General features: G+C 38.3%; 1 protein-coding gene across 1 annotated transcript in view; it reads left to right on the top strand.

Annotated features, from left to right (window-relative positions):
• The window catches only part of ZNF385D (zinc finger protein 385D), a gene marked incomplete at its 5' end in the record, with an annotated part of 268,425 nt that overhangs the window by 147,802 nt on the left and 92,763 nt on the right, over window positions 1–27,860 (top strand). The window contains one exon of the mRNA XM_010595557.2: window positions 17,349–17,511. Coding sequence (XP_010593859.2) covers window positions 17,349–17,511 — 163 coding nt within the window. The remainder of the gene's footprint in view (window positions 1–17,348; window positions 17,512–27,860) is intronic.

Raw genomic sequence — 27,860 nt, 5'->3', positions numbered from 1 at the left:
AGTATGTTTCCAAAATCACAAAGTGACTGTGACAGAGATTTCTAGATGTCAAATACTACTTTTGTCTTTTTTCCTTAATAAGATAACTGAATTTTGATTGGGTTCATTGCTTTTTAACACAAGGTCAACATTTGCCTGTCTTCCTGGATGCTAGGGGCAGTCTTATGACACATTATCTGGCCTTGGAATACATCCTGTTCTGTCTACTGGGATTTTGTGACAAGTACAAATTCCAGGAATCTTTAGAAAAATGGACTGTGCCCTTCCACTTGCCCTTCTCCATCCTGTTGTCTGAATTTCACCCATGATGGCTGGTCCTAGAGCTGCCATGTTGGGTCATGGAGCTAACACTGCATATTGAGGATAACCAAGAGGCTAGCAGTTCAGATCCGCCAGGCGCTCCTTGGAAACTCTATGGGGCAGTTCTACGCTGTCCTATAGGGTCACTATGAGTCGAAATCGACTCGACGGTAATGAAAGAAGAAGTCTGGAACCTGATGCTCATAGAGCCTCCTTAACAACTCGAGATTTCCCATAGTTATGTGAGAAACAGATAAACTATCTTATTCCATCACCTATTATTTGAAGTTTTCTGCTATCCACAGATATTTTGTAACCTGTCATGTGTTCTATCCCCTTGAGCAGTTCTTTCTTTCAGTAAAGCTTTGAACAGGCATATTCATTAAGGTTTTTTTTTTTTTATATAGATGGTATAAATTAATTCTGGGAACAATTTACAGCTTTACTTGGTAACTGACAGGTTGATTCTGGGTTTTCTCTCTCTTGCTTTCTAATCTTAAACTGCAAGATCTTGAATGATAAATGCAGGCCTGACCTAACATTTTTTGAAAATGGCATCCAGTGAATTGCTGTTCAGGTATCAGACAGTTGGCATAGAGATAGATAACAGATGTGCAGCTATAGTTATAAATAAATTTGTAAGCCATTGACAGATTTGCCAAAAGTTTGCTTCTATAGGATTAGTGGGAGATGACTAGAATTCAAATGCCCAGTGTGCCAAAATATGCCTCAAAGAGAGCTTGCCTTTATTTTGAACAAAAGGCACTTACCCTAGGCAAAAATAAAACATTAAACAGATATTTTCCAACTGATAAAGTAGCTTGGTACATGTAGTTTTCTATATGGGGAGAAGTTTCTTGTGTCAGCAGTTCGTGTGACAGGCCAATGATGAAGTGACTTCCTCTGCTCATGTTAAATGGCGAACTGCTTATTTCCCAGTTCATTGGGAAGATTTAGAGCTACAGGCTACAGGGCGAGGGCCACCTGCTCGTTCACTCACTGATGGTTTGGTAGTACATCAGTAATTCTGAGAACCCGTGATGGTTTGTGGCCTTGTTTGTCACTGTAGCTTTATGCGTAACTCATCAATTTATAGCAGTGATTATATCCATCTTCACGGAATACTGACCCAGAGTTTGAATTGCCAGATATTTAACTCTCAGATTTCTGGACCTGTGTGAGGCACTTCAACAATCTCTTCAAAAGCAAAGACCAGCAGTATTTTGGAATTCCAGATAATGTGTTTTTTAGGCAATTTGCCTCCGTAAAATGCTTGGATTCACTACCTTAAGTATTATGTATCTTGAATACACAGCATCTAGAATAGTATCTGACCATCACAGGCACTCAGTAAATGCTGAATAAACTGAATACATGCTGGAATAATTTGGTGAGAGATTTGAGTGGAAATTTGAAGAAGAAAGATGACCCTGACTGTTTCTGGATGTTTTTATTTGGAATATGGACCCAACATATTAGGTTATGGAAAACCTAACTGGTACAAACTTTTGCATAAATGTGTCCTACATTTGTTTCAGGTATGTTCAGGTATGGGATGTACGTGGTTTTATTTTAAAAAGTATTTTTCAGCAGGCTTTGAGAACTCATATTTGAGCTACAGCCAGAAGGAAGCCCAAATGTTCTGTTTTTAAGAACATTTTTAAATCTAGTGAACAGAAATCTATATTCTAGTTAGTATGATGTTGCATTGACCAACACTTCAGCAATCTGTACTGTTAATGGAAACCCTGGTGGCTTAGTGGTTAAGAGCTATGGCTACTAACCAAAAGGTCAGCAGTTGGAATCTACCAGATATTCCTTGGAAACTCTATGGGGCAGTTCTACTCTGTCTTATAGGGTCACTATGAGTCATAATTGACTTGACGGCAGTGGGTTTGGTTTGGGTTTGGTAGTATTAATGACTCTAAATTCTCATATTGATTCTCTCTCCTCCTTCCCTCATGCATCTTTCCATGCACTCCCTTCCCCACCACTGAAATATTAGGATAAGCATATAAAATTTCTGTTTTTATAGATCAAAACTGGTCAGATGCTGGCAGTTTTATATAGTTTATGTGTATGTGCATACGAATATTTTTTAGTTGGGTTGGTATCAAATTGAGAGTGGGAGAAACGCACTTGGTCTGAAAGGAAATTGCTCTTTTTCACTCGTTGATTTTTTCTTTGGAATCTAGAAATCCACTAGAGGTCTCATAACTTGCATCAAGCTTCATCTATGCGTCATAATAACAATAGCATCCTGGGCAATAATGGCTATTACTATCATATATTGAGAAGGTAACATTTTTAAATTTATTGCCTCCTGTCATTCTTGTGATGCCAGGCTCCGGAAGGACAGGAAATGAGTCTGTTTCCTTCACCATCATAATCCAGTATCTAGCACATTGTTTGGTACTTTTTTTTTTTTTTTATAGATTCTAATGAAGCCCTGGTGGTGCAGTAGTTAACAGTGTGGCTGATAACCAAATGGTCAGCAGTTCGAATCTACCAGCTGCTCCTTGAAAGCCCTAGGGGGAAGTTCTACTCTGTCCTGTAGGATTGCCACGAGTCGGAATCGACTCAACAGCAATGGACAATGGGCTACAGATTCTAATAACAGTTGATACAAGAGTTAATGCAAGAATAAGTATGGATTATTATTTCCACTGTGCCAATGGGAGGCTTGAGATTTTAAAAGGTTATATAATTTGCCCAGTGTCAGCAAGTGGTGAAACTGGGATTGGAACTCAGATCTTGTGACCACAAAGTCTATGCATTTCATGACAATCAAGAACCTCCTGTAGCCACAAGAAGGAAGATACATTTGGGGGAGTTTACGTGACTTTGTTTCTTATTTTCTTGAGGGCCTAGAAAAATCTGACATGAAAACTTGCAATGAATTATAAGTATAGAGAAAAATGAGGGAGTGGCAGTTGAAATTAAGTGTGATGATAGTCAAGCCAGTATTCCTAAAAAAAAATGAAAGAAAGGAAAAGATTTTTAAAAAACCTGTTCATATTCCAACCAAGAAATAAAAGAGAAAATAAATTTGAGCATTTCTTTGCGGGTAACTTTAACACATATTAAAATGTTCAAGAAGGAAAAAAATTAAATATTTCCAAAACACTGCCTTGCTCCCTCTTCTTTTTTAATGTATGATGACAGACACATGTAATGTTTTAACTGAAAGGGACCTCAGAGCACCTCGTCGGGTGGTTTTTTCCATCCCTTCCCCTTGAGCCGTAAGGGTCCCACAGGGAGTCCTCAGTAACCATCTGAAGAGGGATCAGCTAGCATATGTGGAGAGGAGGACCAGGAAGGTAGGCATTGTTTCTTGTGTTCCTCCACCCCCAAGGTGTAGCAGAGCAGCTATTCTTTATTCTGTATGTCATCAACTGTTAAAAAAAGGAAGACTGATTATTTTTTCTGCAAGAAATTTTAAGAACATCACTATGCCCATAACATCAGGATGGGACAATCCAGCATTTGTTTTATGGATGAAATTGTGTTCCCTCAAGCTATGTGTGGGTATCTTAACCTTTATACCTGTGGCTGTAATCCTGTTTGGAAGCAGGGTTTTCTTTGTTATGTTAATTAGATCATACCAAGTAGGGTAGGTTCTAAATCTAATCACTTCTGAGTTATGAAAAGAGATTAGACACACACAACACACGTGGGAGTGGGGGGACAGAAGGAAGGGGGAGATAAATGCCATGTGAGGATCATCTACAAGCCAAGGAAACAAGGTGTCAAGAAGCAAAGAAGTACCTGGGACTACCTACAAGGAAGGAATTTACATGCTGAGACCCTGATTTGGACTTACAGTCTCCAAAACTAGGAGGAAATATAAATTTCTGTTCTCAAAATCCACCCACTTGTGATATTTGTGTTACAGCAGCACTGAGGACCTAAGACCTAAGGCATATTGCCCAGAAGAATATCATATATTCTTTCATTTATTCCAGATTGCTCTAAAATCCATTCTTTCAATTAATGGATTGTTAAATTTTAAGGCCCTGTATCAGAGTCACCAACAATATACATGTTGCAAAATCCAGTGGATATTTCTATGCTCTCCTTTTAACTGACATAGCAGCAGCAGTCAATCAGCATAGCCATTCCCTTCTTGGAGCTTTTCTCTTTCAGGGCTTCCATGATTCCAGATTCTGTATGTTATTTTCCTTTCTCTGTGGCTACATTTCCTGCTTCTCCTTTTCTTCCTTCACGTCTTCCAGTGAAGTCTATATATTGGGATGCTGTTTATATATGAGGATGCTTCTGGGCATGAAAGTTTGTTGACTACATAGACATTTAAATGAAAAGAAAAATAAATAAATCTAGTCTTTCACCCAAAGAATGACAAAGACTAATACTGGGAGTTCCAGACAATGGGAGAGCCATGATCAGGAGAAGCTGTGGACCTGTTCTGCTTGGAAGTTTGCTTACAGGACGATGCCTACAGAAATAAACACAATGTTCAATAAATAACTTAAAGGAAACGGAGCTCCATAATCCCTCGTTGAAAAACCAAAATTTGCAATAATTTTGCCAACTTCATGCCTGATTTTACTCTAGGTCTCTCTGCAGCTTGAATCACTGAATCATTCCTGAAGTTCTTTTGTTGTTTTAACACATTAAATTAGCTCATTACTGCTGAATATGTAGTGGAAAATAGCATCTGTTTACACTGTAATAAAATAAAAATTACTTACCAGTAACAGAATAAAGAGCAATTTGCAAAAGCTAATCATATTTGTGCACTTGTCTGCAAAAAGTAAATTGTTAATATATGCCCAAAGAGGGAAAATCACTTGCTGGTTTAGGCACTGGAAGCAGTGATATTAACAAGCGTCACTTAGACAACTCCTGTGTTCAAGCTGGATCTAAAATGTCCCAACTTTTCATGAATATGTCGATGTTCATTAATTTTACCAACTTACTTTGACCCTAGAAAGTTCAGACAATTTAGAGATTCAGAGAATTACACAGTCAGATGCTCTATAAATTTTTTTTTAGTATTTTCCAAGTCAAAATTTTAATATTATTTAAGAAAAACGCTTTTGACTTTTGTCACTGCTGGTCACATGTACTGTTGGAAAAACATGGCGAATGCAGTTCCTGTTTTGATCCCTTTTGCCAAGAGCATTGAAATAAAGGTATGTTTAAAAATTGAAAATTAACGTTTGAAAATACAAAAAAATATAGACTAGAATTGTAGTTTTAATGGACTCACTGAATTGCAGCTTTTTGTTTGTTTTTTACATGCAGAAGCCAAAAACCCATTGCTAGAGTCAATTCTGGCTCTAGCGACCCTATAGGATGGAGTAGAGCTGCCCCATAGAGTTTCCAAGGAGTGGCTGATGGATTCAAACTGCCGACTTTTTGGTTAGCAACCATATCTCTTAACCACTGTACCACCAGGGCTCCAAAGAGTGCTTAAATTTTCTAATTGCTCATACCTTTACATGTTACATTTATAAAATTTCAAAGAATGTGATTTATAGGAGAGACCCTTTTTCTTTGATTGTAATTAACACAGACGACATGTTCAAAAGTATGTTTAGGTTTTTTTGTTTTGTGTTTTTCTCCTGTATTTCTAAGGGGGAGAGAAAGAATCTGATGTGAAGATAATCTAAGTTTCCTCTTTCTAGATGCCAAGATGGAGTCTATTCAGCTAGTACAGTCCTACTTCAGACATGATAATAATACTCATTAAACACAGCTCTCTTACTTCCTCAACCCTGGATTAGTCCTCCCATCCAGCCTTCTAAACCAAACCAAAAATAAGGTTCCTACAAATCGCTAACTCCATCCGCTTCAATTTTAACTCAAAGCAACCTCACTGCCAGGTCTGGAGGACACCTCATTTATTGTAGCCTTCTATAGTCAGACTTTATCAATCCCGTGTTTTTGTTCTCATGATATAACTTTTACTCCATTACTTTAGCCTCTAGACACCAAATGTTGAGATGTGATATTTCATATTTCAGAGAGAAATGTTGCCTTTCTAGTAAACTTACTTTAAGGTGAGGATGAAAAGAGCAACCTGAAGGTTTTAAGTACTCTAAGAGACATTTTTAAAAGCTAAAAAAAAAAAAAAATGTGATGCAGTCTAGCTCAATGAAGAATTTGAAAATATATTATACCATGCACCATCAGATGGATTCTTAGTGCGTTCATTCAACTGTTGCAGCTGATTAAGGATTGTGTCTCAATGGTTGAACAGGAGAAAATCCTTATTTGCCTTTCAAATGGCATTTACTAGTAGCTTCAGTTACCATCTGTTGATGACAACTCCCCAATTTAGCTACAGCTAGACTTTACCCCCACGCTCCAGAACCATGTAGCTAATTGCAGAGCCCATATTTTACTTACATGTCTCAAAGGCTCTTCACACGTAACATCTCAACCCAGCTCATGCTGTTTTTTCTGCAGCTTTGGTTTTTTTTTTTTTTTTTTTGGTCATAGAGCAGTAAAGAAAAAGTGCTTTTTGCTGCTGCCCAAATATTTTCCAAAGACTGGAAAGAAACCATTATTTGAAAAGTTGGTAGAGTTTCCCAGATTCTACCCAAAAAATGTCTTGCTTCAGAACTCTCTGGCCACAGGGGTATCCTGAGGTGGATCAGGTCACCTGAGCTTCTTTTGTTTAAACACATTTTCTTGCCCTTTTTTTCCCTAAACCCACAGAAGTATAGTTTCTTCACAGGTTCATCTGTTTACAGTGCTCCAACCCAGGCTTCAAATTGATTTATATAGGTGAACCCTAGTTTTTCTTTATTTTGGCCAAAACTGGGGGCATTTATTCTTATTATTGAGTTCCTATTCTATGCCAAGTCAGGAAAGGCATGCATTAGGTTTGTATCCTTTCACCATACATATTCAGTCTGTGTGCTGAGCAAATAATCCAAGAAGCTGGACTATATGAAGAAGAATGGGGCATCAGGATTGGAGGAAGACTCAGCAACTACCTGAGTTAAGCAGATGACAACCTTACTTGCTGAAAGTGAAGAGGACGTGAAACACTTACAGATGAAGATCAGAGACTACAGCCTTCAGTATGGATTATACCTCTACATAAAGAAAACAAAAATCCCCACAACTGGGCCAATAAGCAACTTCATGATAAATGGGGAAAAGGCTGAAGTGGTCAAAGATTTTATTTTACTTGGATCCACAATCAACATCCATGGAAGCAGCAGTCAAGAAATAAAAAGACGCGTTGCATTGGACAAATCTGCTACAAAAGACCCCTTTAAAACATTGAAAAGCAAAGATGTCACCTTAAAGACTAAGGTGCGCCTGACCCAAGCCACGGTGTTTTCAGTCACCTCCCATGCATGTGAAAGCTGGACAATGAATGAAAAGGACCGAAGAAAACCTTTGAATAAGGAAGACCTTTGAACTGTGGTGTTGGAAAAGAATATTGACTATACCGTGGACTGCCAGAAGAACGAACAGAAGAACGAACAAATCTGTTTTGGAAGAAATACAACCAGAATGTTCCATAGAAGCCAAAATGGCAAGACTACATCTCACATACTTTGGACAAGTTGTCAGGAGGGATCAGTCCCTGGAGAAGGACATTTGCTATGAGTTGGAACTGACTCAGTGGCACCTAACAACAACAACAACATTCTATGACAGAGGCATTGTTGGTTCAATGATAGAATTCTCCCCTTTCATGCAAGAGATGAGTTCAATTCCTGGCCAGTGCACCTCATGTACAACCAGCAATTATGTGTCTGTCAGTGGAGGCTTGTGTGTTGCTGTGATGTTGAACAGGTATCAGTGGAGCTTCCCAACTAATACGAGTAGGATGAAGGGTCTGGTGATCTCCTTCCAAAACTCAGTCAGTGAAAATCCTGTGGATCATGCAGTTACAGTCCCCACAGCAGAACATATGGATGGAGCAGTACCAGGCAGCACTCTGTTCCGTTGTGCATGGGGTTATCATAAGTCAGAGGCCAACTTGATGGCAGCTAACAACAACAACTCTGTCCCAAGAGGCCTTAGGTACTTTAGATAATTTATCTCATTGGACTGAGTAAAGGCTTTGCCAATTTCTCTTATTGCTGGTGTCTTTTCCTCCTGGCTTCCTAGGTATTCTTTATGTAACTCCTCTTTGCAGTAGGAGTTGCAAATATTTCTTGTAGTTTTTCAAAACTTTTTACTTTGCTTATGGTGTTTTTTTACATAGAAGATTGGTAAATGTAGCTTAATTTCTGAATCTGACTTGTTCTCCATTCTATCTCCGGTGAATAGTGTCTGGCCCATGGTAACTGCTTGGTGAATCCTTTGTATATGAGTGAACTTGAATGAATGAACTGTGAATGAGGACTTGACCACAGCTAGACTTTACCTTTTAGGGTCCAGGTTCTTGAGGTCGTTTGTGGTTTCACTCTCTGTCTTTTTGCCATATACACAAAGTAATTCAGAAAATTGTTATGGTGTTTAATACCAACAAAATGACTGGCACAAATACAAACCATAATTCTGGGGACCCAGTGGATCTTCAGGACAAGTTCATTAAAGGGACAACCAGAACAATTCTCAGAGTTATTAGCTAGACATGAGGAATGGTGCAAAACTATAGAGGGAAGCCCTTCCCTGATCTTCTTCAGCAAATACAAAGAATATATAATTTTGTGGATTTATAGGATGGAAATAGGTTAATGTTGAAATGATCGATTTCTTTTCATTGTTTTAAAACATAAAACATTCCATTTTGAAAGTTAAAAACAAATATATTAACAGAGAAGTAGCATTCCTTGAGTACTGAAAAGTTCTATATGCGTATTTAAAAGAATTTGGACTTTTAGATAACTCTTAAAATGCAGAGTTATCACTGGAATTGTTCCTGGGATTTCCCAGATTAAAAAAAAAAAAAAGCCTGTTAGTTATTCATTAAAATTTTAAAAAGGTAAAACACTCTCCATATTATTCCTTTGCTACATCCCATGCGAAGACAGCTCCCATAAATAACACAATCTGTGGTTGATGATAAGCTTCGTCCCAAAGAAAAAATAATAGTTTGTGTTTGTGCCAGATGTTTTTCCAGTGTTAAGTGCCATAAAAATTCCCCAAAGTGTGTTCAACAGATAAGGCAAAGTGCCAAAGAATGGCAGAAAATTAAGTTGAACCCTGTTCACATGCAAAAATCCATCGAGACACCATATGCATATTTCCATTTTAAAATCAAAATATGAAATTAATTCAACATGCATTTAATAGGTGCCTATTTAGGTATGTATAGATGGTGGGGACAGAAGGATAAGTAAGATCAGGCCAGCATCTCTCTGTTGAGGATTCAGGCTATTAGGGGACACAAACATTTAACCCTTCTTGTGCACTGTGTAACTACTGTAATGCAGGCTTCCCAGAAACTACAAAGGGGAAGTGACGTGATGAAAATCCATTTGCTAGGCAAGTCAAGGAGCTCCAGGCAGTAGGAACTACTCATACAAAGGCTTAGAAATGATTTCTTCTTGTGATATTTTCCTTAAGAGACTAAAAGGTAAGACTATCATATCATTTTGTTTAAGATTCCTAGGTGGCATGAACAATTTGTGATCAACTGCTAACCTAAGGTTGGCAGTTTAAACCCACCCTGAGGTACCACAGAAGATAGTCCTGGAGATCTACTTCCTTTAAGATCAACCAAAAAAAAGTTGCTGTCGAGTTGATTCCAACTCATAGCGACCCTACAGGACAGATTAGAACTGCCCCATAGGGTTTCCAAGGAGCTGCTGGTGGATTTGAACCGCCAACCTTTTGGTTAGTAGCTGTAGCCCTTAACAACTGCATCATCAAACCCTATGGAGCAGTTCTACTCTGTAACACACGGGGTCGCCGTAAGTTGGAATCTACTCGATGGCAACTGACAAAAATAATTATTTTGCTTATCTAAACTGCAAGCAATTGTTAGAAAGCAGACTTGGTGACTGGTAGGACCCTGGGAGGAAGCCAGAGTTACTTAGAGGAAGTATGCCTGTCACGCCAGGAAGTAAAGAAGTTTTTCTCTGCTGACACCAAATCCTATGACAGCTTGACCTTTGGACATATGTTTCTTAGATTCAACATCTCTAAATCCCTGCAGGCGTTTTTCAAGTGGTATGTGGCAATCACACACACGCACTGAGCACAGTGTTAAGCTGTGGTACTTGTGAAGGGATTTTGTGCAATGGGAGTCATTAGACAACTGTTCAGTTAGACGATTTCTCTGAATTCACTCAGTTCCGTACAAGCCTGAGATTTTTGTGATTGTATCACTAGAGTTAGAATTCATTTGAGGTCTCTGGATTGCAAAAAAGCTCCCAAAAAGATTTAGCTGGAGTCAAGAGTTACTTTTATCTATATTAGACAGTATGAGGCAATTTTTCAAGCCCACTGTCATGAGGTGTCCCCAGTCGGGACTCCACCACTGGAGTTCATTGAGGCAGCTGTTTGAATTCCAGAAAGGACAACCGTAGTGGTTTCCTTCACAGCAGAAACCAGGCAAAAATTCTCAAATGAGATTCTCTCACTCATTGGAGTTCTGTCTACTCTATTGGGTCACATCAGATACTTGAAAACATTAAATACTTAATGTTTAGGTAAGATGAAGCTGTTAGCGGAGTTAAGAAGCTTTGAAAAGATAAGTGAGTCTATCTGCATTATTTTTTTACAACCAGAAAAGTACTTCATGACAAAGTGTTTTCCTTCATTATAAAATAGAAGTTAGACTTAGCTAATGTATCTGAGAAATTGTGACATGTCTCTTTTACTTTGTTTATTTGGATTTTTTTTTCTCCCAGTGAAGAGTGGTGGTATATAAAAATCACTGTGCTCTTGTGGTATGATCTTTTTCTTTCTTTCTTTCTCTTTATTCCTGTGGCTGTTATGGTTAGTTTCTGTATTGAAGGGTACAGAAGACAGGAACACTTTTAAAGTAAAATATCACTCACCGGAGTTCAGGAAGCCCACTGCCATCAAGTTGTTCTGACTCATAGCAACCCCATAGGGTTTCCAAGGCTGTAAATCTTTATGGAAGGAGACTGTCACATCTTTCTCCCACAGAGCAGCTGGTGGGTTTGAACTGTCAACCTTTCGGCTAGCAGTCGAGTGCTTTAACCACTGTGCCACCAGCACACTCTTAATTGAATCATATGGTTCACTTTTGGACTTAATGCAAGTGAGTTTTAATTTTCATTTATAGTATAGGCATTTACTTCCCTGTTAACTATACAATCATGAGATAAAATACATTATTAAATATCTTATAGGGGTTGCTATGAGTTGGAATCAACTCGATGGCAATAGTTTTTTTTTTAGTTTTATATGGGACATGTAATTAAGGAATAAATATATATTGTGTCTTTTTCCCCATTACTTAAGAGAATTTGAAAGATACACGTATTTACAGTAAGGAGAAAAATTCATAACAAAGACCTATTCTGTCTTTAAGTTTCTTCTTCAAATATTTTGTTAAAGGTAATACAGAGAGCGCCCTCTCTTAGTTTACCAGAATGGTTTTTGTTTGCCTGCTGGCTAGGGATTTCTCTCAGTAAAGAACTTGACCTAAGTAAAGAAAGAACCTAGACATGGCTAACTCCAAATCAGATTAATGAAAATAAAACAGTGGGTTAAATACTTATTTGGTATAGTGAAGTTTTAATAGTTGTGACACTGGGCTTCACCTTTGCTAATTTTTTCTAGAGCTAGGGGTTCCCCCAGGCCACTCAAATTGGATCACAGCAGACCATTAAATATCCAGGTAAAAGTAATGGGGTCAGAGATCAGGCTGCACCAATTATTAGCTTGAAGAGAAAAGGTAAAATCTTGAAAGAGAAAATCACAGGAATTTGGAAAGCATGTTTATGTGGCTTTTGGAATTGTAAGCAGACTTCCAAGGTTGATTTGCTATTTTGGTTCATCCCTCTTGGACAGATGGTCCCAGATTACATATGCATCTATCTGAGTTATATACGGGGCTCTGAACCTTCGAGTTTCTAACAAGTTCCTGGGCAATGCTAATGCTGCTGATTAGGGACCAATTCGGAGAACCACTAGTAGAGCAGTGGCTCTCAAAATTTATCATACATGAGAATCACCTGGGGTTCCTGTTCAAATGTAGATTCTGATTCAGTGTATCTAGGGTGGAAATACAAATTCTCAGTAGGTGTTTGAAAGGAAGAAACCAGTTTGAAGCCCTGGTGTATGCCTTGTTTTTAAGGAAAGAAATTTTTGATGATTTTTCCTGGGTAATAGACATTGCTCAAGGATGATATAGACATATGTAAATATATATTAATTTTTAAAATCCTGGACTTTGGGTACATATGCAAAAAGGAACCATTTTGGGACAAATCACACTAAGCCTTAAGGTCAATGGTTCTGAAACTTCAGTGTACGTCCGAATCACCTGGAGGGCTTGTTCAAACAAGGACTGCTGAGTTTCTGATTCAGTAGGTCTGAGGGGAAGGTTGAAAATTTGCGTTTCCAACAAGTTCCCAGCTGCCACTACTACAACTACTGCTGGTTTGTGGGGCGGGGGCGGGGAGGGGAGAGAAGGTTGGGAACCATTGCTTCAAAGGAATGGTAAATGTAACTGAGTTCATCATAAAGGAATTAAGAAAGAGAAACGACTTGGACATCTTCCACTGGTGTATGCAAAAGTGATATTAGAAATATTTTATTTAACAAACCATTTGGCAGGGACACTGACCGATTAGAATGTACCCTGGTACTAGCCCATATGGCTGGCCCTGTGCACACTGCCTCAATATTAAGCTTGAGTGGGTGTATGTAGCATAAAGCAATTGTACAAAGATGAATAAACAATTTTTAACTTTTTTTCCTGGAATTATCTTGCAGTAGTTCTCAGAATATAAATCTGAAATAAGCCTTTTAGAATTTAGGGTGGTCTGAGTCAGAATCGACTTGACGGTAGGCAATGGGTTGGATTTAGTTTTTTATAACATATTTTATCAGTTTATTTCTCTTCACCTTCAAAACAATGATCTAAGGTAAAATAAAAGAAATTAGAAAATTTTATTTTTAAAAAAAAGAACTCCCCTGGCTTAAGTATTTTCTTTCCTCTCCCTAAGGAGAATGATGACTTCTTTAATAACCATTATTTTTTTTTCTTTTTCTGATGTTACATTTTAATCTGATAATGTTAATTTTATATTAATAAAAACATACTATGTGATGAAAGTACATGAAATCACAAAATAATTCAAGACCACCTGTTGGTTTTGAGTCTCACGTGTTCATGAAAATTCATTGGTTGTTGTAACCAGATATACGTGTTTGCAATAATGTTCCTAGTTTGTAAAAGCAGATTAAGGCCTTTTATGTAAAATGTGGAGTAAAATTGTACAAGGTATCTGTGCTAATGGAGCAAATGATACCTGAGTGTTGGGTTTTCACGGGATAATAGTGCTTTGTAAAGCTTCTTACTTAAAGGAGGGTAAATGTGTGTGCCTGTGTGTATTTCAAAGGATGACCCTCCTCCTTCCCAAATGTTAACCAGGTAATAATTATTTTTTTCATGGTTAGGAGCTTCCATTGCATTTAAACTGGAAGGCTTTTTGAAATAGTATAGGTAGAATTTGAAGATCGGCTGGATATTGATGGCTAGGATGTGGTGATAACATTTAAAACAACATCATTCTATTTTATAGGAATGTGTGTGCATATCTTTAATGTCAGCACTTGCCCCTGGGGTGACACTTGTTAAATTTCTTGGTGTCATCTGCTATTTCAAGGTCTGTTGTAGTGATTTTTATTACACAATGTCCTAATATCCCACCTATTATATATATAAATATGAATTATGAAAAGCCCACTTTTTATTTTTCTGCTGACTTCTGTGTGTATTATGATCACCTGATTCTGTCTTAGTTTTCAAATATGGAATTCTAAAGCGTACTGTAATAAAGTAGCCTGCTTACGTATTTAATGTTGAAATCATTCCTGTGAAAAAGAACGATTTGGTTGTATCTGATGGTTCCCAGGTTTCTGGGAATTACCTGGCCCAAAGACTGGCTAATATATGTTGGGAAACAACCTGTGGGGGGCTGGGGAGGGATGGGTAGGGAGTATGGTGCTGGCTTACATCCTGCTGTCTCTCTGCCCAAGGAGAAGTAGATGAGGCTCAGGGAGACATCACTGGCCAACTGCTGTTTTTTAAAAAACTCTCCCACCAGGATCCTTACTTACTGTGGCTTTGTCTACACTGACAGAAAGATTAAAGGTGTCTGTAAGATCTGTCCAGTCCAGTGAAGTGGCTTAAAGGACTAAGGGGAGCTGGCTGAGTTTTCCTTTCTTTCTTGTTTTCTTGATAAAAGTCCTGCTCTCCTGTATCAAGATGGACCTAGAGTTATCAGGTCAATACGCATTGACTGGAGCCCCTGCTTGGTACAAATACTTAACATGTTTGTCTTCTAACCAAAAGGGTGGAGGTTTGAGTCCACTTAGAAGTACCTCAGAAGAAAGCCCTAGTGATCTACTTTTAAAAGATCAGCCATTGAAAACCACAGTTCAACCCTGACACACATGGGGTTGCCACATGTAGGAATTGACTCAATGGCAACTAATTCCCGCCTCCCTCCCCCCGCTCTGGCTTATGCATAAAAAAAATAAATAAATAAAACCTAGAAAAATTAGTGCTAGAAACTCTTTGGATAACCTGAAAGCAGCCCAGTAAATTCTAGAAACATTAAATAAAATTTGACAATACAGAAAATTTTAAACACCCAGATTTTCCACATATACCCCTACCCCACCCCAACGCACATTCCTTACACAGATACAATCACATTGATTTCCTCTGCTTTCATCACCATTCACTCTACTCTGTCATTTCGCCAACATTCTACTTGTCTTGGTCTCTCCATGGTACTTTGGACCCTTATATTATTTGCATTTTTTTCATTTTGGAGGTAGGTTTCAAAAACAAAAAAAAAAAAATTTTTTTTTTTTTTTTTTTACAAGGTTTAGTTACCATTATTTAGTTCAAATAATCGTTATCAAGGTGCTTTGGGACTATTATTCAATGAAAAAACATGGGTATGCACCCATTTTTTGTTTTGTCCTTTTTTTTAAAAAAAGATATCAGGCATCTCAGTTGGGAGCTCACCAACTTTTAGTCATTTTGCCCCCCCCATCTACCCATAACACCCTGAGGCATTTCACTTATTGGAGAGCATTGGCTTAGCTATATGTGTAGGGAGCGTGTGTTTTGTTTCGGTAACTTGCTGGGTTCTTATAGAGTAAGTGTCTTAATTTCAAAAATAGTGACATTCACCTGGTCCCTATGATTGTGGTAAAACAAGGTGTTGTCTGGTTTGAAATACCACTAAGAAGTAGATAAGATTTGTTAGGAATCTTAAAAAGGTATGTTTTGGAGGCATAAGTGGAAAAAGCACTGTTAATCTAAACCTTATCTTTGAATATATATATTATATATAAAGCCGTCTGTCCTATCACTAGGGATAGAGGTACTGCCAGAGGGAAGGGGACTTTGTTTTAAGGAAAAGTATGCCACCTGCCATGAAAAGATGACCAACTATATTGTGATTTCATTGAATATAGCATATTGCTCTCAGAAGACAAGGTCAAAGGACTTGATTTATTAAAAAAGAGACCGGGGAAAAAAGGGACACAACTGTGTCTATCAAAGTGGCATTCTCCATGTAGAATCAAGCCAATCCAATCTATCACTGGGTCTTCAATTAACTACAGCATGTCTTAACTTCATAATTTGGCTCACACTATGTCTTTTGATGTTTTGTGTTGTTGAAAGCTTGTAACTGATGCATGAGTGTGCTCTCTGTTCAAACTGTTTCTAATGTATAATTTCCTTGTCCAGTGTTCTTTCAATAAGGGTACCTGGCCTTTAACGATATCTTGTCAGAATGATGCAAATGAAGGTGTGAATTTTCTATGTATCTATTTATTAAACTATATTATCCTGCAACATCCTACCTCCCTGCCCTGTGGATGTTGTGACAAAGAGAACAATATGATAATTATTGTTCTGCAAAATGGAAAACTTAGTTTAAATAAGCAATGGGAAGCGATGGATAGTCTAACGAGAGTCGTGCACTGATATTTCTTCTTTCTGAGGTAGTATTTTTTTTAACTTTTTGAATAGGAAAACCTATTGATTTATGAGTCTCCTTGCTTCTCCACACCACACAAAGGCTTTTTCTCCCAAATAAATATGCATTAATAGATATGTATTTCTTTAAAGATAATTTTCTATTTCGATTACAGTATCTCTGGTACCAGAAAAATAGCATTCAGAAAATGTATATCACTGTTAAACAAAAAGAAACACCTCCGAACAGGAAAATGAATTGTATTGGCTCTGTTAGGTAGTCATAATACAATGGACCAGAGCATGAAACATCCACATGTTGAAAATGACACTGCCTTGAATTTCTCAGGCTATGCTCTGTAGGAAGCAAGGAAATAGAAGGGACATAAAATTGCCAAGATTCTGTGCACTCCATTTGGACTTAGGCAGCACATTTATTTGAACTCTCAAGCTTCAATCTCAGTCTCCAGGGTTCCCTTGTTATATGTGAGCCCTTCCTTGTAGTCACCTGTTGGGGACTGTATTAAGACACGCTGAAGAAAGAGAAAAGACATATCCCAAGCCAAGAAGGCGAGAGCTACTCTTTTCTAGTTCCCTTGTTAACCTTTGGGAGCCTAGCATCTTCTGTGGTAGAACAAAGGCAACAGAGGTGTAAATGCTTCTTTCTTTTTCTTTTTTTTTTTTTATTCCACTCCACAAAGAAAATGTTGTTGATGTGTTAGCGTTCAGCAACATTGCTCTTAAGAGATGCAATAGAATATTTCTTTCTTCTGCCCCAAGGCTTCAGAACTTGATTCCCATTGCTTTCTAGCATCATTCTAAATAGAACCCCACTGTCTGGCCACGGCCAGAACTAGCTTGTATGGTACCTGTTATTGAAAGGGAGTCTGTATTTGCAGTAATACAGAGAATGCCAGTTTAGAAATGAGCCTGATTGCATGGTTCATTTTGTTCTCCTTTGTAGAGCCAGGCTGCGGCCCACTACAAAGGCACGAAACATGCCAAGAAGCTCAAAGCACTGGAAGCCATGAAAACTAAGCAGAAATCTGTAACTGCCAAGGACAGCGCAAAGACTACCTTCACCTCCATCACTACCAATACCATCAATACCAGCTCTGACAAAACAGGTTAAGCGATGATCTTTGTTGTTGTTGTCATCGTCATTGTTGGTTGGGGGTTCCCTCCCTTGTCTAACCTCACGTCTATTTACTTATGTGCCTGTCACATCGATTCACGCTTGATCCATCTTTCTGTGTGATGGTAATTGTTTCCCCTCATTTTTCTAATACCCTTAAGAGATGATGGTAATTACCAGTTACTTTGCAGATTTTGCATTTTGAAAGAGCCCTGTGGCTGTTTTAGAGCAACGCGGTAGTCATAAAGCATTGGGGGCCATGTCCCTGATACCGTTTTGGGGAAGTAAACCTTTCAAGTGTGTATTGTTTGTATCTTTTATGCAGCACCTTAGCTTATAGCTACATGGCAGATTTAACTGTGAATACACAGCAAAGTATGCCAAATGAATCCAGAAGGCTGCAATAAGGACATTATTACTGACAGTCGTTATTCTCATAAACTGAAAACATTACATTGTTTTAAGTGGTGGCTGTGTGACTCTTGGCTTCTTATGGCTGGGTAACCTTTCCTCTGCATACACAGGTAAGTGTTATTGATACCAATTATTCTTTTTAACAGAGTCTTCCCAGTGAAATAATAGCTTCTGAATGGCCCTTTGGGACAGCTCCTGCTAAACAACCAAGCCAGTGGAGTTTCTGAAGCTGGCATTTTAAAGTATAAACTACTGTTCCACAAAGTTTAGCCAAAAGGAAGCCCTGTGTGATTCACGGATGTAACTTTAATAAATCACCTTCCATCACAAGCTCTAGTACGTGCCAGTTGTTTTCCTGTCGGTACAAATGGCAATGGTGAGGAAGCATTCATACTGTCACCAGTGGGAAAACCTTAGCCAGATGAGAATCTTCTGGCCATGACTGATGAAAATGTAGAATGCTACATGGTGAACAAATAGTTGTTTAATTGGATGGTTTTATTGCACATGGCAGTATCCATTGGCTATGTATATGCTCCTCCAAGGGTCCAAGGTGATGTTTGCTCCCTTGTCATTTTGACGGAGGTCATGGTGCTCTCTCTGAATTTTTATAGAACATATTACATCCTTTACCCAGGCCCCATATCACATTGTATTATGGGTAGATCTATACATGTCCCCTTCCCTAAGAATACTGTGTACTCTGAGAGTTGTCGTCTTTGTACCCTGCCACCTGGTCAGCTATGGTGTCAGTGTTGAGTAAAATGTCTGTTGAATGACTGAATGATCTCTCTCCCCTCTAACTCTCTGGTTCTTCTGTGTTTGTACCACTCCATATTAAAGGGAAAAAGCAAAAACTACTTGGCTTTGTTCACTTCTTTGGTATCCAGAGTAAGAAATTCATTATCCCAGTTTATTAATGTAGATGTTGTAAAACTTTACAGGACAAGGGTTCATCTCTTTCTTTCTCCATTCCTTTTTTTTTTTTTAGTGTATTCTGATACTGATTTTTAAAACTCTCCATCCCTCCCTCTCCCCATCCCCTGGTAACCACTAGCCTTCTTTTGTCTCAGTGGATTTACCTATTCCAGATATTTCATATAAGTGATATCAAACAATATTTGTCCTTTCGTTTCTGGCTTATTTCACTTAGATAATGTTTTCCAGGTTCACCCATGTCATAGCGTGTATCAGAACTTCATTTCTTATTATAGCTGGATAATACTTGTGGTTAAGAGCTCAACTGCTAATCAAAAGGTTTCCACCAGCTGCTCCTTGAAAATCCTATGGGACAGTTCCACTTTGCTCTATAGGGTTGCTATGAGTTGAAGTCAACTCAGTGGCAATGGGTTTGGGTTTTTTCTTGGTTTATATGTATATACCACATCTTGTTTATCAGTTCATTTGTTGATGGACATAAGGTATTGCAAATAATGCTACAGTGAACACTGGTGTTTATCTGTTTGAGTTGCTGCTTTTAGTTTTTGTTTTTTGGGGGAGGGGGAAGGTATATACCTACGAATGGAATTTCTGGGTCTTTTGGGATTTCTGTGTTTAACTTTTTAAGAACTGCCAAACTGTTTTCCACAGCAGCTGTACCATTTTATACTCCCCAAGCTTTTATGTCTTATTAATTGAAAGCTCACTGCTTTTAATTTTAAGGCTGTTGGGAAATGAGAGGTGATGAGGCATGTGAGCATCCATTTCTGCTCCCAGGAATTGGGGCACAAATTGGGACCCCAAAAGCCACACTTGCCATAGGGAAGTAAAGATGTCTGTCTTTTGCAAAGAAGTTGTAGGTAGGGCAGACAGAGAGGCAAGTTTGTTGTAAGGGTTAGAATAAACATTTTTGGTTCCCCCTAAACTTTTCTACTTCCATATATTTTTTATCAATAATGGTTATTTGAATTACCTTGTCTCCTCTTTACAATGCAAAAATCTCTATGACTTTAAGGATACATGTATATATGTGCATGGTGGGTAGAGTTGATAACTTGGTTAACTTGGTTTACAGAAGACTCCCAAATGAATTGGGCAATGGTGATAACCTACATAAAATAAACAGGCTGCCAGTAGAGATGTCAGAATTTCCCTAGTGGTTGAAATGGTGTTCAGAGCTACATCTTCCCAGCTGGAGCAGGAGAAAATTCCAGAGGGGTGGAAGGGGTGGTAGAGTCTGTAAAACTAGTATAAATACCCTCAAGTCAAAAGGAAAGAAGTAACAGGCACCAGAAAGGACATTGCTTTTCTAACCCATGAGGACCTATACCTAGAAAAAAAAAATCATATGGGTTCAGAGAGACTAAGCATTCAACCACACTCAGCAGAAGTTTCAAGTGGAATTCTATCCCTGGACTGGAATTTCTACAAGGTCAGCTATGAGAAATAGCTCTACCCATATCATAGATCCTCATCACACTTGTATTGAAATGTAAACCAGAGGCAGCTAGGCTGACAAATTTGTGCTTTCTTAAAATGATTACTTATCCCTTTTATTACTGCTTACTTCCTTATAACTCTGAAAACAAGATGAGTCTCCGAGCTAGTTTTCCAGAACAGTAAATACTTAGGGACAGAAGAAGGCAGTAACTCTCAAATCAAATTTCATGTATTTAAGAATCAAACATTGTACCCCTTCTGCTGAATGCCTAAGAAGGTTTTGTGATTTGTGGATTTATTCATGTGTGAAGTATATAGACGCCTTAAATCACATTTCAGTAATTTTACCTAATCATTTTTTTTTTTTTACATGGGGAAAAACAAATGGTCACTTTGAAAAATGTTATGTATGTGTTGATTTGGTAAATGAAAACCCTAAGATAACAATAGTGAAAAGGGCAAGAAGTGCTATGGACTTGAATCAGAAAATTGATTTGGGGGTTCCCCTGGGATTCTCTGAAATATGAGGAACAAGATACTCATTCAAAAAACAAACAAAAAAACAAATTTTAATTGCAAGCCTACTTGTTACAAAGGGAATTTTGGAAGGCAAGTCCTCTAAAATTCCTAAATCATATATTATATAGGGTTTATTTGTTGTCTCGGGGGCAACACACATGTCTAAATTACCTACAGGGTAAACTCCTGTTCACTAACCTTATGGCCTTGGGAGTTTGTGGTCATTCCTTCCCTCAGTCTGCATGCTGGGTGGTGATCAGCAGGTCCAGGATAAGCCACTGATTGCTCACAGTCAGCCTAGTTCACGTGTCTCTAGGCAAGAAGACACTCCCTAACACCAGGGCATGATTTTAGTTCTTATAATCTCATGAGGAGTGTTAGGTTGGCGAATTTACACTCAGAAAATTTTACAGAAAAAAAGTACCATGTCAGTCAAAATTGTTGGTATATGTATTGAGGGCAGTTACTATTCATTATAGAATATTTCATAGCCATTTCCAAAGATGACCAGAATAATTTTGTCTGATCTAGCAATTTTTATGCAAGTATTTTATGCAGTAAAAGTAATGACAGTGCACCATTATTTACAATAGCCAAGAGGCTGAACAACCCAAGTGTCCATCAACAGAGGAATGGATAACAAAATACAATTTACGTATATGTCTGTGTATATACATATAAAAAAAAAAAAAAACCCACTGCCGTCGAGTCGATTCCGACTCATAGCAACCGTATAGGATAGAGTAGAACTGCCCATAGAGTTTCCAAGGAACACCTGGTGGATTCAGACTGCTGACCTCTTGGTTAGCAACCATAGCAGTTAACCACTACGCCACCAGGTTTGATGGAATATTGTTGAGCCATAACGAGAAATGAAGTTCTGATACATGGTATGACATGGATGAAACTTGAAAATATTATGTTAAGCAAAATAGGCCAGACACAAAAAGACAAATATTATATGACTCCATGTAATATGTAAGATAGGCAAATTCATAAAGACAGAGTGTAGATGAGAGGTTATTAGGGACTGTGGCAAGGGGTGAAGAGGGAGTTATTGCTTTATGGATACAGGTTTCTATTTGGGGAAGTGAAAAAGTTTTGAAAATAGATAGTAGCGATGGGTGCACAACATTGTGAATGTAATTAATGTGACTGAATTGTACACATAAGAATAGTTAAAATGGCAAATTTTGTTATATATTTTACCACAATAAAAAAATTATGACAAAAATTAAGAAATTTATCCTCAAAGGAAATTGATAAATGTAACACAGTTGGCTTTTTTTTTTTTTTTTCCTATGAAATGAAATGACCAATTCAGAATTGTCTGATTATGTCTTGTGCAGGTCATCCTCTGATCTTTCTTTGCTTTTTCTTTTTGGGTGAACTGCATTTATTCTTTTGGTGTATCAGTCAGTTTAGGCTAGGTTATGCTGCAGTAACAGATACCTCCAAATACTAGTGGATTTTACAATATCTGTTTTTGTTCTTATGCTACATATCAGCAATGTCAGAGGCATAGCTAAGGTATGGTAGGCAGAGTGCATGCCCTGGGAGCCTCTGGATGAGGTGGCGTTAATATGCAGTTTCTATTGGGTATCAGGAAACCCTGGTGGTGTAGTGGTTAAGTGCTACGGCTTCTAACCAAGAGGTCAGCAGTTCAAATCCACCAGGCACTCCTTGGAAACTGTATGGGGCAGTTCTACTCTGTCCTATAAGGTCGCCATGAGTCGGAATTGACTCAACGGCAGTGGGTTTGGTTTTTGTTTTTTTTATTGGCCATCATAGTTTCCATTCAGCAATTTAAAACTAATTGCCACCAGCATTATTTTCCATGGATAGGCCCCTGGCTGTGGCTTTTCTCCATGTTAATTTAACTCAGGGACCCAGGCTGATGAAGCAGCCACTATCTGGACATTAGCAATTCTTATGGCAGAGGAAAAATGAGAGTTGTGAATCAACGGGCTCTTATTGCTTTTTAGTGGAAGTGGCATATATCATTCCTCTCACATTTTATTGGCAAGTTGCGTGGCCATACCTGAGTATAATGGGGCAGGAAGGGGGAACAAATATCAATGAGCAATAATACAATAGTCCACCCACAGCTTTAACTACAACTTGTGCTTACAGTGTCTCAACATTCTACCTTCTCTAGACCTGTCCTTCTTCTATGGCCAGACCGGCTGCTCCGCGGCATATGGATCACTCACTTAGATGGTTTGCTTGCAACTCTAATTAACAGGCTCAAAAAAAAAGTTCTCATCTTGACCATCATCCCTAAATTTCTCTTCATCCTGTCTTTCCTAGTTTTCTTTTTGGTCCTACAGTTTACTAACTTGAAGGCTTGTAGTTGTCTTTAGTTCTTCTCTTTCCCTTAGTCCACATGTCTAGTCAATTGCTGGAATCCACTTCCCTCCCAATCCTAGAGCACATCTTTCGCATTCTTACACATTGTTACTACACTTATCCTGGCCTTGTAGGCCTGTGCCTTGCCTGTACAGTTGCCTTAGCCACCATGCACAATTGCCTTAGCCACCATGTAAGTTCAGTTGCCTCCACTCTTGACTGTTGACAAGCATATCCTTTATTCTATGGTGTGTTTTCACTACACAGTGCATAGATCATGTCATTTACTCCTTCAGAAACCTTCAATGTACCTTTCTGCTGGACTTCACGGCCCTCCATAGTTTAACCACAACCTCCCTTTCCAAGCTTCTCTACCACTGCTCACCTGAAATATTCCTCACTGGAGACACACCTTGTTTTTCCATCTTTGTTTCTTCCCATTCTTCTCTTTTACCTCCCTCTCTTTTTTTTTTTTTTTTCTTGAAAGTCAAATTATCTGTCAAGACCCATCTCTTACTTTTCTCCCTCCTGCCTGTGAAGTTCAATATGAATTTATACCTTCTAACTACCCTCAAAAAAAAAATTTTTTTTTTTTTTTTGACTACCCTCAGGAAACCCTGGTGGTGTAGTTGTTAAGTGCTGTGGCTGCTAACCAAAAGGTCTGCAGTACAGATCCACGAGCTGCTCCTTGGGAACTCTATGGAGTAGTTCTGCTCTTCCCTATAGGGTCGCTATGAGTCTGAATCAACTTGACGGCAACGGGTTTGTTGTTTTTTTTGGTAACTACCCTTATCAATTTCTTTTTAGGATTTAATCTTTATATGTCTTTATCTTCTTTCCATTGCTAGATGATACATTTCTTGAGAGTTCGTACTTAATCACTCATTCTTTTTTCTTTACAGAGTACTTTTTATATAAAAGATAATACATTAAGTAAGTAGTTTTAAAACTGAAAATAATCCGTTTTGTGTTTTTGTTTTTGAATTGAAGCATAGAAAAACATTAGACTTTTGCATTTGTGAAAGAAAGAACCACCGTTCTTGATAAACCAAGGAATTCTGTGATATTGCTCATTGAATTTCAAAATGGCAAGTTTTAACAAAGGTCATCAAGTCTAACCCCTGAAGTTTTTTGTTTGTTTTAAGATTCTCTAGTTGCACAGATAAAAACACTTGACATTTCTAATGGCCCTTCCGTAACTATCAATCAGGAGTTAATTAGCCTATTGAGTATATAGATTTGTCTTAGTCATGTAATTGGTAAGGTCTTAGAACATTTCTCCCTGGTTCTATTACATAATCCCCTTTAGCAGTGTCAGTTCACTGCAAATATATTCATCAGATAAAACTACTAAAGTACAATTTAAATTTGCACTTTTCCCTCTTATGACTCACTCTTCTTTGTACCTAGTTCCCCCCTTTTTTTAAAACTTTATAATCCAGGGATGTTCTACTCATCTGACTCAAAGGCTCTAGGAGTGCAATAATTCTTACTCTACTGTTGAGAAGTTCTCTGAATGCAAAGGAGTCATTTATTTGCCCTGGATTAATAATTTGTTCTAAGTGCTTATTGGAATTTAAACTGTTTTGTTCAGGGACTTAGAGTGATAAAGAGACTTTACTAATAGTAAAGAAGATACAAGTAACTGAAGCCGGGCAGTGACTAAAAACAAATATACCAGGAAATGAAGGCTCATAGAAGTTAGTCAATTGTAAGGCTACAAAATCTGTGTTCTTTCCTTTCCTGCATATTACTCTCCTCAGCCTACTGTTTGGGTCAGGCTTAGTGCAAGGCAAAGCTATATGAAAGCATCTTTTCCCCTTCTAATTAGGTAGAAACCAAAGAATGAGAACGACCAATTGAAGGTAGAAGACTAGTTTTAAGGAAAAAGCAATCCAAATGTTATTTAGAAAACAGACAAGCCCTTCTCAGTGGAGGACAAGTAAAAATTGTGTATATTTCCATAAAGAAGGTAGGGAAAGTTTGTCTTTCTTGGCCTAATCTTCAAAAAAGATTCCAAGTATTGAAAATTATAACAAAACACCTGCCACGCTGCTTGACTTCAGAGAGCCACGTATCTCATGTAAAATGTATTATATATTTGTATATTTGACATTTATATATATAAATATGTTGTTGTTGCTGTTAGGTGCCGTCGAGTAGGTTCCAACTCATAGCGACCCTATGCACAATAGAATGAAACACTGCCTGGTCCTGCGCCATCCTTACAATCATGGTTATGCTTGAGCTCATTGTTGCAGCCACTGTGTCAATCCACCTTGTTGAGGGTCTTCCTCTTTTCCATTGACTCTGTACTCTGCCAAGCATTATATCCTTCTCCAGGGAGTGATCCCTCCTGACTTGTCCAAAGTATGCAAGACACAGTCCCACCATCCTTGCTTCTAAGGAGCATTCTGGCCACACTTCTTCCAAGACAGATTTGTTCGTCCTTTTGGCAGTCCGTGGTATATTCAATATTCTTCGCCAACACCACAATTCAAAGGCATCAACTCTTCTTTGGTCTTCCTTATTCATTGTCCAGCTTTCACATGCATATGATGTGATTGAAAATACCATGGCTTGGGTCAGGCGCACCTTAGTCTTCAGGGTGACATCCTTGCTCTTCAACAGTTTGAAGAGGTCCTTTGCAGCAGATTTGCCCAATGCAATGCGTCTTTTGATTTCTTGACTACTGCTTCCATGGCTGTTGATTGTGGATCCAAGTAAAATGAAACCCTTGACAACTTCAATCTTTTCTCTGTTTATCATGATGTTGCTCATTGGTCCAGTTATGAGGATTTTTGTTTTCTTTATATTGAGGTGTAATCCATACTGAAGGCTGTGATCTTTGATCTTCATTAGTAAGTGCTTCAAGTCCTCTTCACTTTCAGCAAGCAAGGTTGTGTCATCTGCATAACGCAGGTTGTTAATGAGTCTTCTTCCAATCCTGATGCCCCATTCTTCCTCATATAGTCCAGCTTCTCGCATTATTTGTTCAGCGTACAGATTAAATAGGTATGGTGAAAGAATACCACCCTGACGCACACCTTTCCTGACTTTAAACCAATCAGTATCCCCTTGTTCTGTCCGAACAACTGCCTCTTGATCCATGTAAAGGTTCCTCATGAGCACAGTTAAGTGTTCTCGAATTCCCATTCTTCGCAGTATTATCCATAGTTTGTTATGATCCACACAGTCGAATGCCTTTGCATAGTCAATAAAACACAGGTAAACATCCTTCTGGTATTCTCTGCTTTCAGCCAGGATCCATCTGACATCAGCAATGATATCCCTGGTTCCATGTCCTCTTCTGAAACCAGCCTAAATTTCTGGCAGCTCCCTGTTGATAAACTGCTGAAGCCGTTTTTGAATGATCTTCAGCAAAATTTTGCTTGTGTGTGATATTAATGATATTGTTCTATAATTTCCATATTCAGTTGGATCACCTTTCTTGGGAATAGGCATAAATATGGATCTCTTCCAGTCAGTTGGCCAGGAAGCTGTCTTCCATATTTCTTGGCATGGATTTGTGAGCACCTCCAGCGCTGCATCTGTTTGTTGAAACATCTCAATTGATATTCCATCAATTCCTGGAGCCTTGTTTTTCACCAATGCCTTCAGAGCAGCTTGGACTTCTTCCTTCAGTACCATCGGTTCCTGATCACATGCCACCTCTTGAAATGGTTGAATATCGACTAATTCTTTTTGGTATAATGACTCTGTGTATTCCTTCCATCTTCTTTTGATGCTTCCTGTGTTGTTTAATATTTTCCCCATGGAATCCTTCACTACTGCAACTCGAGGCTTGGCTTTTTTCTTCAGTTCTTTCAGCTTGAGAAATGCCAAGCGTGTTCTTCCCTTTTGGTTTTCCATCTCCAGCTCTCTGCACGTGTCATTATAATACTTTACTTTATCTTCTCAAGAGGCCCTTTGAAATCTTCTGTTGAGTTCTTTTACTTCATCAAGTCTTCCTTTTGCTTTAGCTGCTCGACGTTTGAGAGCAAGTTTCAGAGTCTCTTCTGACATTTTTCTTGGTCTTTTCTTTCTTTCCTGTCTTTTCAACGACCTCTTGCTTTCTTCATGGATGATGTCCTTAATGTCATTCCACAACTCATCTGGTCTTCGGTCACTAGTGTTCAACGCGTCAAATCTATTCCTGAGATGGTCTCTAAATTCAGGTGGGATATACTCAAGGTCATATATTTTGGCTCTCATGGACTTGCTCTGATTTTCTTCAGTTTCACCTTGAACTTGAATATGAGGAATTGATGGTCTGTTCCACAGTTGTCCCCTGGCCTTGTTCTGACTGATGATATTGAGCTTTTCCATCATCTCTTTCCACAGATGTAGTCAATTTGATTTCTGTGTTTTCCATCTGGTGAGGTCCATGTGTATAGTTGCCGTTTATGCTGGTGAAAGAAGGTATTTGCAATGAAGAGGTCGTTGGTCTTCCAAAATTCTATCATTCGATATCCGGCATTGTTTCTATCACCAAGGCCATATTTTCCAACTACTGATCCTTCTTCTTTATTTCCAACTTTTGCATTCCAGTCACCAGTAATTATCAATGCATCTTGATTGCATGTTCGATCAATTTCAGACTTTAGCAGCTGATAAAAATCTTCTATTTCTTCATCTTTGGCCCTAGTGGTTGGTGTGTAAATTGGAATAATATTCATA

This window comes from Loxodonta africana, chromosome 27, assembly GCF_030014295.1.
Source record: "Loxodonta africana isolate mLoxAfr1 chromosome 27, mLoxAfr1.hap2, whole genome shotgun sequence".
Lineage (NCBI taxonomy): Eukaryota > Metazoa > Chordata > Mammalia > Proboscidea > Elephantidae > Loxodonta > Loxodonta africana.
The sequence above is the reverse complement of the archived record's forward strand: the minus strand, read 5'-3'. Positions and strand labels throughout refer to the sequence as shown.